Source organism: Ammospiza caudacuta, chromosome 2 (genome assembly GCF_027887145.1).
Source record: "Ammospiza caudacuta isolate bAmmCau1 chromosome 2, bAmmCau1.pri, whole genome shotgun sequence".
NCBI classification, from domain to species: Eukaryota; Metazoa; Chordata; class Aves; order Passeriformes; family Passerellidae; genus Ammospiza; species Ammospiza caudacuta.
The window spans coordinates 41,771,879-41,783,721 of NC_080594.1; the positions used below are offsets into that span (position 1 = coordinate 41,771,879).

General features: G+C 42.2%; 1 protein-coding gene across 1 annotated transcript in view; it reads right to left on the reverse strand.

Moving 5' to 3' along the window:
• Nucleotides 1–9,938, reverse strand: part of SLC36A4 (solute carrier family 36 member 4) — an 85,271-nt gene extending 75,333 nt beyond the window's left edge. The window contains 4 exon segments of the mRNA XM_058825645.1: nt 764–854; nt 1,375–1,498; nt 9,831–9,914; nt 9,917–9,938. Coding sequence (XP_058681628.1) covers nt 764–854; nt 1,375–1,498; nt 9,831–9,914; nt 9,917–9,938 — 321 coding nt within the window.
• Between the last annotated feature and the right edge of the window lie 1,905 nt (nt 9,939–11,843).

Sequence of the window (11,843 nt, forward strand, 5' to 3'; positions counted from 1 at the left end):
TCACTTGCCAAAAAACTTTTTCAAGAAAGAAGACTGCACAGACTGCACAATTCAGTAGTTTGAGCCACTTGAATGGCAATGACAGCAAAAGTTAAAAGCTCCAGACAACTATGAAATTAAATCATTTGCTTCAGAATAGAAGCTTGACCATAAGTTTTCACAGAAGGAACTTGCCTTACACCCATGTAATTTTCACTCTCAAACTGAACAACATGTACTATGGAATTACACGATTATTTAGTCATAAGGTGAAAATTTCATTTGATTAAATTTACCCTGCCCTAGGAAATGCATTGTTTGTTACCAGGTATAAACAAGCTGGGTTATATCCTATTTTTGCAGAAACACTAGATTGATTTAACAAACTGATGCTTCATCCTAAAACATACAATCTGTCTCTAGAGAAGTCTGTACAAAGATAAGACAATCCCTAGAAACAATTCCCATGAGACATCACAGGAGTCTGAGTAAATCAAAATATTTCTTTTTTTCTGACAAACTTTTTGTTTGGACTAGAAAAATACTTTGGCTAAGCAAAAATGCCACTCATGCAATGAAGTCTTCAGGGTGAAGCGGTAACTTCCTATAAAATAAAAAAATCTTAATCTTCACTACTGATTTCCCCAAAATATAGAGAAGAAATGACACAACTCTATCAATAAGGCAGTGACAAATAAGAAGCATTGAGATTTTAGTTTTTCAGGACATATATCTGAAAATCTTCCTAGATGATTTTTCTAGTCTATGAAAAAAGAATTCTTACCACAATGCCAGCATTTTTTATTGCAAGGGGAAGACCAAGGAGCCCAGTTCCGATGTTTCCCTTGAGGAGGTGAGTCAGTGTTTGTATAAACCTGAGGATAAAACGTCACATTAGAAGTACACACTGATGGGGCAGAGGGCAAAAACAAAGCCTCACCCTTTCTCTATAATAAAATGATAAATTTCAAGTTTCAACTTAAAATTTACAGTGGTCCAGCTATTTTAAAGAAAGTGCAACACATTCAAATAATGTTTTTATTCATCCTTACATGTGAGCACCCTCAAATAGAACACACAAGTCTGATCTTCAGTTCTTTATGCCAGCTTGTGAGATGTTAACTTCTCAGCCATTTCATAGTTCTTTTCATAGTTCTAATCACTTTACAAATAGGAACCTTGAAATATTTTACAGCCAGTACATTGTTAGCTTCAAAAGAAGTGAGAACCTACTCAAAATGGGCTCTTTTTTGGGAGAATTATGCAAAGTCCTTATGTATAACCACAGAACTGTTGTTCTGCAGGTCCAAGAAGACCCTTTCAGAGTTCAGCAAACTGCTCATAATAAACAAGACAGAGGCAAGAAATCTGAGCAAGCTAAAGATTAACACATACGTAATGCCTTCCTCATTATCAAGCTGGTAGTGTGTCTTAACTGGCAGGAAAGTATTTTCATGCTCTTCATCTGAGATGCCATCTGAGTCTTCTTCTTCAATTAAAGGCTTCATTACTTCCATGCCTGTACAAAAGAGGTAACACTACATTAGCGTTAGAAACAAGTTTACAGTTCAGAAGTAAGACATGATTCAAACTTCCCATACAATGAGGTTCTAACATATTCCTAAATACAAAGATGATTTAAGCAGATATATAGAGCACAAGTTTGCACAGGATAGTCTCTCTCTTTAAAGTGCCACACCACCATAATAATAACTATTATTATTATTGTTGTTGTTGTTGTTATTGTTATGGCAAAACACTACAGTTTTTCATTAAGAAAAGCAAATTTCTATCATGAAAATGTCACTAGTTTAAATCACTTTGCAAGCTAATGCAACATAAAGCAAAACAGAAAAGTTATCCATCATTACAAAAGGGTGAGATTAATCTTAAACACTGGTAGCTACTTCAGAGTTAAACACTAAGTTTGCACTCAGAGAGGCAAGACAGATACCACAGAAAGTATCTCCATTCATTGAAGAAAGAACCAAAATACAGGAATCAGGTTGCATGCTTTGAAAGCTGCAATTTCCTGAACCTTTTAAACTAGCATAAAATTCCAGCTAAGTAACAGCACCAAGTAACAGCAAGCAGTCAGTAGTGAACAAAATTGCCTTTCAGGCAAAACTAACATCTTATGCCAGTTTAATGTTGAGGAAATTATAACCATTCTAAATTACTACAGTTAAGCAAAGCAAATCCTGCCAAGAGCAAAAAGATTATTTACCCTACACTTGCCTACCACAGTACCCATTCATAAAATATGTTGAATAAGTCTCAAGTTCCCTGTAATGTTAACATTTTGTATTAAAAAAAAACCAACCAAACAAATCACACTACATTTACATTTATGTTACAAAGCAGGCGTTGTGTGTCAGGGTTTTGGTGGTAATGGGGCTACAGGAGTGGCTTCAGTGAGAAGCTGCAGGAAGCATCTCCCATGTTAACAGAGGCAATGCCAGCTGCTTCCAGGACAGATCTGCTGTGGGACATGTCCAAGCCCATCAGCGATGGTGGCAGCACCTCTGCAATAACAGAGTTAAGAAGGGAAAAAAAACCTGCCAAGTAGCTACAGCTGGAGAGTGGAGTGAGAATATGTGACATGAGCAGCCCCACAGACACCAAGGGCAGTGCAGAAGGAGGGGCAGGAGGTGCTCCAGGCTCTGGAGCTGAGATGCCCCTGCAGCCCATGGGGCAGCCCATGGTGAGGCAGCTGTGCCCCTGCAGCCCATGGAGGTCCATGGTGGAGCAGAGATCCACCTGCAGCCCATGGAGGACCCCACAGTGGAGCAGGTGGATGTCCAAAGAAGGCTGTGACCTCAAGGGAAGCCCACACTGGAGCAGACTTCCTGGCAGAGGACCTGTGGACCCATGAAAAGAAGAGTCAAAGTCAGGAGCGGGTTTGCTGGCATGTTTGTGACCCCATGGGGACCCACACTGGAGCATTTTTCAGAAGACTTTCTCCCATGGGAGAGGAACATGGAAACATGTTCCACACTGGAACATGGAAAGAGTCTGAGGAGTTATCCCACTGAGGAGAAAGAAGCAGAAGAAACAATGTGGGTGAACTGACCACAGCCCCCATGCCCCATCTCCCTGCACCACTGGAGGGGAGGAAGTAGAGAAATTCTGAGCGAAGTTGAACCTGGGAAGAATGGAGAGATGGGTAGAAGGTTTCTTAAGATTTATTCTTATTTCTCATTACCCTGTTCTGATTTGATTGATAAGAAGTTTAACTAATTTACCCAAGTCCAGTCTGTTTTGCCCATGACTGCAAATGGCAAGTGATCTGTCCTTGTCCTTTTCTCAACCCACACACAAGCATTTTGTTGTATTTTCTCCAGCTAAGGAGGGGAGTGATAGAGTAGCTTTTGTGGACACCCAGAATCCAGCCAGGGTCAACCCACTACAGCCATTAAACAAATGATTAAGGTTCATATGAAGTCTTGGAGATATTTAACCCACCAGCAGAGCACTGAAGCCAGTGCTAACAACTTCTAGAGAAAAACTGTAGAACAACTGCAAAATCCCCACAAAGCAGAAAGCAGCTTATCCAAGTCATTAACATTAAATCATATAGCTCAAATTCTCCTGAAAACACCAAAGGGTTGTCAAAATTTCATGTGTGAAAAGCTGAAAGCCAGTAATGAAAGCACTTGACAGAAGCAAAGATGCCCAGTCAAGAGCAAAAATCAGAGGTCAGAGACTCAACCAGAAAGTACGCTGTAAAGCAAATTTACACTTAGAGATATTCTAATTATACAAATCAGGGTGGGCTTCACCATATTTCTGTACATGGCACATAGTCTATGAATTGATCAAAAGAAGGATCACCAGAGTTCCCTCCCTCTGCTCCCACAGCATTGTGCTGACTGGTTCTTGAGAATGCCACCACCATCCTCCCCCTCAGCTCTGAGTCCCTGCTGGGCACATTTGATGCTCACAAAGACCTGCACACTCTAGTTCTGGAATAAAAGTTTGCCTCCCCAGGGATCAGAGGGAGCAGGAAGTTTCACCCAGTAAGCAACTGATTAGGCTGATTTTCATTCTTTAAGGTATTGATTCTAAACAAACAACCTGAAGGAACAAGCCAAACTACAAGCGCGCAAGTCTGTGATCACATGAAATCTGACAACATATAAAAGAAATAATACTTAAATTAATCTTCCTGTTTTTTCTCCATCACATTTTGTAGGATACTCTTCATAATGCCAAACAATAATGACAAGATGCAGCAAGTCAGGTTCTTATTTAGCAGTAGCACAGGACCAGCATGACCCACAGGACCATGCTTTGGTGAGTATCAGCAACTGCTCAGTCAAGGGAGAAAAGTAAAATTTTCTTCTTTCATTGCAACCTGAGACTGGAACGTTTGGCATATACATACACTACACTGTTTACCATGCAGCCAGATGACACACAGAAGACTCTGAACTTTATTTAGACATCCCATTTTACTTTCTCTCCCAACTTCCTGACCCATCTTATGATCACAAAGGTAGTCCTTTAAGAATTGATTTAGATATACTCAAGCACTCCCCTCATCTTTCAAGTAATTAAATTTTTCCTAACACAAGCTATTTTTCTTCTGAAAAGTCATGTCCCCATGCTTAAAGCCATCGAGTCATCTCAGGGTTATTGTTATCACTGTCCCACTGCCCCATTCACCCACCTTCTCAGAAAAGGCTTAAATTAGACCCAAGAATATCCATTTCCAATATGCACACTAAGGCTTGGAGTTCACTGTTCCTATTCTAATGCAACAATGCATTTGAGAATAAGTTCCATTAGAAGTTTTAAAACACAGGCTACAGCAACATCATCAATTCACACTGTCATAAATATACAGGTTATGACTTACCACATCTTCCTCTGAAATAGTGCATTATAGAAAACATTCCAAGAATGCTATCTGGTCTCTATCCTAGCCATAAAAATGCTCTTGAATTGCTTCTTTTCTTCATCACTCCTCCTTCATCCCATGACTGCTGTACAGTTTTGGCCTAAATATGTGAACCCATTGACAGTAATGGTACTGAAACATTAATGGGAGGTGTGGATCATGCAACTTTCTAAGCACAGGTTTTCATTTGATAACAGATCTCTACTGTTGGAATCGTGTGGCTGTGTCCCACAGTCCATACCCACAGTGACATCCAGGTTTGTGTAACATCCATATTGAATGGGTCCAAACTTGTAGTCTAAAGCACATGAGGCAAAAAAGCTTGAGATTTCCATACTTGGATCTCACTTGAAATTAATTATTCTGGAACATCCACAGTCATTGCCAGAAATCTGGCATTGAATACCCCCACATTTACTTTGATCCCTTCCTACAAAGGTCCAATATGTGCAATTTAAACACAATGTCAAACTGCAGCACAAGCACAGCATATGCATGTCAGACCTGAATCAGAGATGAAGTTGTCTTGCTGCTCACAAAGCACATGATTCAGAGCACACCTCAGCCAACATTAGATCCATGCTCCACCAAACTGTCCTGGCTGCACCCAAACACACTATGAATAATCCAACCCAGTGATCAGCCACAGAACCCACTGAAAATTCTGCATTATCATCATTCAGCACAACTAAAAATAAGGAAATTCATTTCTGCACACCCTTTTGTTTTCACTTAGACGAAGAACAAGACAATTTTCAGACCTATCCTTCCATCACCCAATATGAATTTCTTTCCTCCTTGTTCCACCACAAAAATCTTTTCAGATCAAATGCTGTCTTCTGATTGTCTTTAACAGTTAATTAAACTGACATTGTTTCTGCTTTCTTCTGTGAACATCCATGCAAGCAGGGTGCCAAAAAGCTCTGCATCTACTGCTATCAACCAAGGCAACACAAAGTGAATTTCATCTTCTCCCAGCCTTATCACAGCAATCTTGAAACTAATTCCTTAAGCCACTGGAGAGATAAATCTCTGATTCATTACAGCTGCACATCACACTATAATCATGCATAAATGTCAACACTGTATCCTCAAAGACCCAAATTTCAATCATTAATCAGCCCCCAGTAACAGAGAGAGATTAAATCCACAGTATTAAAATTGTTACAACTATTACTCCCAATTCTGTGTACTTTGCTATCCCCTAGAATTTGCCAGCTTCTTGCCAACACTTACGGATGTACTGCCAAAGAAACCTTTGAACTGTTACTAACTTTACTTAATTCTGAGGCTTTTCGAGCACACTGAAGAAACCCTCTAGTTCAAAAGTTCACCAAATAAATTAATTTTCACCAAGAACTTTACGTAATTTTTCTATATCGCTCAAGCAATTAACACTTCCAAATTTAACTGAACCACTCAGTAACACGGGAGATAAAACTGATCTCCATCATTTTCATTTTATGGAAGAGACAGTGACAAAAGAATGAAGGAGTTTGCCAGGCAGGCATAGCAAGCTAAAGGAGATATTAAAAATAAAAGCCAAGTATGATCCTCTAATGTTCCTTTGGAGAAAGTCACACCCCAGACAAATTCATGTCTAAAACCCCTTTTCCAAATCCAATTTAGCAATATGGTCTGGTTTTCATTTGCTTGGGTTTTTTTACCCTTCAGGTTTTTGAAGTCAGTGTCAGCAAAGTGAATGAACTGGATGTGACATACAAGCATATAAAGATCTGGGGGACAGGACGTAGCATAACATTGTTTGCATCAGCTGGTTTGACTCATTTATGGGAGAGGGAACACGCAGGTCTTGTTGGAGCAACACTTCACAACTATATTAAATGCTCAGCAAAAAGCAGTAGGCAGAGGAGGTCCTGCACACACTTCACTGCTCACTCAGCTTCTACACAAGAACATGCCCGCAGGGCCAGGAACACTGCCCAAGATTCACAAACTGTGAACCGTGTTTATTAAATAGAGGGTGACCCAGTGCCTCTGTAATTGGGATAAAGATTCAATTTAGCAAGCAGCTATTTTGACTGGGCCAGCATGCTCCATAAAAGATAAAATCAGCACCACATCATCTTTACACTAGCCTAAAATGCAGGTTTATGCTAATGTTTTCCCACAGGCCATGAAAAGTCATATTCATGATTGTGGGGACATACCCAGAGCTTCTGTCCCCAACCAAGGCTGGCTGCTCTAGTGGGACAAAGTTAGTGACTGAATTATGAACAAGCAGACACATTCAAGGAGCCTTCACTGCAGTGTTAGCGCAGAATAAACATTTATATCTGGCAGCAGCCACACCTGTGACAACAGGAGAGGCTCAGTGTTCCCAGCAAGTGCATTCAGTTGCCAGATGATCCGTGTATTACCTCTGTCCTGTGGAGAGGCTTTTCAATTCAGCATTCAGAACCATGGCTCCCAAGTCAAATTTAATTACAAAGAAAACATTGTGACTAATTATTTTCATGGTAATGCTCAGTTACTCCCTCAACCACAGAAAGAAATAGCTGTTTAGGTATTTAGGTACTTTAGCCTACAAACAACCCTCCCAGCACTTCTCCAGAAGACATCTCTCTGCACAGTACAGCTTTGTCCACAAAGCACACATGATCAGCTAAGTCACATGCCTCCACCACCTCCAAAGAAATTACAGAGCAAGACAAAGTGACTCTGAATGGTACTGCCAGAGGCACGCTGGCCCAGACGGATAAACCTTGGTAAATTTTCCTAGCTCAAGCGGGAAGTAACAGACAACACCATTAAACAATACACAAGCCAGGTCCCTTTTTATTTTCCACTACAGCTACTCCTGTTGAATATAAGAGACATAAAAATAAACAAACAAAATGCTCAAAATAAAATATATTATTCAGTTTGAATATTGAAAAAGAAAATCTCATCTGGTTTAAAATTACTATTAAATACTAGTAATTACATTTTCCAAAACAGTAAAAGTGAGCATCAGCTTTTGTTGTGTTTGTCAAGAACTCCAAGCTATGCCTCATGCAGTTATTTGCATCCCTTTTTATTTCTCTTTGGAAAATAAATCTCGGATCATTTATTTCTCTCCATTACAGACTGTAACTTAATAAAGTAGATTTATTCAGCTTTGTGGTAGACTGTATTAATCTAGAGAATGGTTATTTCTAAGCAAATGTTGAAAGTCAGTAACACCTCACAATAAGCAGGAGGAAGTGTTTGCTTTTGCATCATAACTGTTGGATCCAGACGGCTCATAAAATGGGCACACTTGCAGTTATTAAACAAAGTGCACACAGGTCTGCATAGCTATTGCACACTTACAGAGGAGCAATTTTACCCCAACCCACAATGGATTATTTATTCTGACAGATACTAGTCTTAAATAATCCACTATCCTGTCTAGACCAAGCCACACATTTCTACAATTAACACGCTCTTAAGTGACAACACATTGGCAAGACTTCAGTTTTATTAAGTATTCAATAGCACTGAACCATGCAAAAGGTTTTGGAATTCTTATCAGGTATGGAACTGCATTTATAAATAGTTAATAACATAGAAAATCCAGTTTCTAGGGCTTCTGACAGGAAAAACTGTCCAATGGGTGAACTTCGGTGGGGGAAAAAAGAAAAAAGCCCTAAAGTTTCCTTCAGCAACCTTTCCTCCAAAGTGACAAACTCTCGATGCAAGACGGATCAGCCTTGGGGAAAACAAAATTTGAAGCATGTCTTCCAAGTCCTATCATTGCCATGGGACAGGACAAAATCTGCAGGTTACAGTGGAACTGTAATCCTCATATTCCCAGCTGGGGGAACAAGGATGACTGGGGGACAGAAGCATCTCTCTTATGAAGAAAGGCTGAGGGAGCTGGGCTCGATCAGCCTCAAGAAGCAGCAGCTTAGAGGAGACCTCACCAATATATTCAAGTATTTAAAGAAGGGTGCCAGGAGGACGGAGCCAGGCTCTGCTCAGTGGTGCCAACCACTAGAACATGAGGCAACGGGCAGAAACTGATGCACAGGAAGATCCCCCTGAACACGAGGAAGAACTTCTTACAGTGTGGGTGACTGTGCACTGGAACAGGTAACCCAGAGAGGCTGTGGATTGTCCCTCTCTGGAGATACTCAAAACCCATTTGGATGCCATCCTGTGCCATGAGCTCTAGGATGGCCCTGCTCGAGCAGGGAGCTCAGACCACATAAACCCACTGTGGTCCCTTCCAACCGGACCCACTCTGTGATTCTGGAAACACAGCTCTGAGATGCGGTCTTCCGTGAGTCTAGTCCAGCCACAACAGCACTTTATAACTAAACCTACTACGAGCTAACTTGTCCAGCCATGGGCAGAAAAATCAAGAGATGAACATCTAGGTGTCCTCCATCAATTAGATTTAAAGGTGGTAAGAGTAATATACTGTAAATGCAATAAATACAATACCACTAACACATAAACACACATATGCCCCGGGAAACCCCAACCCAGCCTTGAAGGGCAGATAAATGCATCACCGATGCAAAAAGAACATATTTCCATGAACTTCTACGGAGGCCGTGACTTCACCAAGAAACCGACCGCCAGCCAGGTGCGACTGACGGGCCGGGGAGCGCCCTGCCGCCGCGCAGAGCCCCTGAGGGCTGCGCTGCCCTCAGCCCGCCCGGCCCCGGTCCCGGTGCCGGTGGTCCGGCCCCGGCAACTCAGCCCTCGCCGCCGCGGCCCCGGCGAGGCGGAGACACCGCACCGCAGCGCCCACCCCCGCTCCAGGTGGGATGGTTCATCCCGCCCGCCTCGGTGCGCTGAGCGCCGCAGCGCATCCCCGGTGGGCCGAACCATCTCTCATGAAGCGGAGGGGGGTTGGGACCGGCCGGCCGGTCCCGGCGCTCAAGCCCCCTCCTTCCCGCCCCGCAGCCAGCCGCACTCCCGCCGCCGCCGGGCAGCACGACTCGGGTCGCCTCACCCAGCTCCTCCCTGCCCGCGCCGGCCATCGCCCCACCGGGCTCCGCTCGCCCTTCCGCCGATGTGGAGCCGGCCGGCGCGGCGCATGCGCCCGGCGGGAGCGAACCATGGAGGGCGGCGGGCGGGCCGGCGGGCCCTGCGCGGGCTGAGGGAGGCGGTGCCGCTCCCGGTGCGGGGCCGCCGCCTGCCTCGGCCTCCTGTCCCGCGGCAGCACCCGCCCATGGAATCGTGGAGTATCTCCACTTGGGAGGGACCCATCAGGAACTTCAACGCCCTGCTCCATGTAGGAGCACCTAAAGCCAAGCCGTGTCACTAAGAGCGCTGTCCAGACGCTCCCTAACCGTGACATCATTGCCATCCTTAGGGATGCGCTTTGGCTTTGCTGTAGCCCCAGCTGCGCTGGCCCCACAACGCGGTGCCCTGGCCGGGCTGGGGAGCCCGGTTTTGGATGGGCACTGCAAGCTTCGAGCCAGAATTAATCGGCAAACACGGCAAACAGGGATGAGTGTGAAGAGTTCAGCAGAGCTGGGCAGCTGGAACGCTTGGAGATTAACCACTAACCTCCCCACCTTAACCTGTTATGCTAGTTGCTTTCCAGTATTTCTTCTTTCCTGCCAGTATTTCTTCAGCAGAACTACCTATATCTGTGACTGACTTGACTTAAGTAATAACGTTTCCAGCTGCTGCTTTCCTACAACTTTTTTTTTTCATGGAGAATGTAGGATAAAGTAATTTGATTTTTTTTCCTACACAAGAGAAATGCAGTCTTCTGAAGCTTCTCATAAACTTCAGTCATCTTTAGACATACATCATTAATTAATTTATCTACTGTGAAGAATTTCCAGTGGGAAAACATTCATTTTCAATTGTCAAATTTATGTGTATTCCAAATACTCCTCCAAAGTTTCATTTAAAAAATGAGCCATGTGCATGAGCTATTATCATCAAATTTATTTCAGAAAAGGGTTCCCAGTAGGCTATCCATGACTGCAGGTTATTGATTTAAGTAACTGACTCACTAATTACAATATTTGTGTCAAGCATTTATGCAATATTCTACTTTGTTTATAACAATGCCAAACTTTGTTCAAGAAAATATAAAATTAACAGATCTTTAAAGTTGCATTGAGTTGAGTGTTCATTCTTTCTACCTTGTCATTGCATCTCAGGACTTGACTGACTAAATCCTGTGTAGACATTGAAGAGATGTTAAGGACATGATACGTGTTTATTTCACATCCTACCCAATGGAGAACTTTGTTTCAACTACTTGCTGCTACTTCCATAAAAATTCTTTTTTCTGGGAGCAGGTTTGTTGTGTGCTTAGAGAGATATTTCTAATATGCTCCAAAAGTTATATCTAGCATGTGAGTAACCAGTGGTGACCAATGAATATTCAAAAACACATGGGAGATACTGTAATGTGATAGAAATTAGTGATTTTGTAATCTGCATTTTGTTTCTCTTTGGTAAGAATAGAAGAATTTGCTTTAATGCGTGCATCTGGTTAAATTCTAGCCATCCATCCATCAAAGCAAAATGACTTCATGATGAGAATATTGCAGACACCAAACACTTATTTACCATAGGCTTCCTTTTCTGAATAGCATTCACAGCATCTCTCTTAGATGAAAGTCATGAATTCAACTCATGTTGTTTCTGTTGGTTCAGAGCAAGGCCAGATGGGGTACAATACCCAGCTTCTTCCATTTTTAAATTTTTTAATTAAAAGCTAACACTGAAATCTTTAAGGGCCATTTTCAGTAAATTTATTTTGGTCTGCTTAAATCCCCCTTGTTAGAATAGATGCTCTGCTAGGTCTATCTGAACACAAATTATACTCTAGCTAAATTTACACACCTTTTTAGGGAAAAAAATACAAAATCAATCAAATATACAGAAATACTGTTTCAATATACAATCCATCTACACATATGCTGGCTGGCTTTAGCTTTGGGGCTGCTCAAGTCTTGAGGGAATTCTGTTTCTTCATGGAATCTTCCTTTTGTGATGC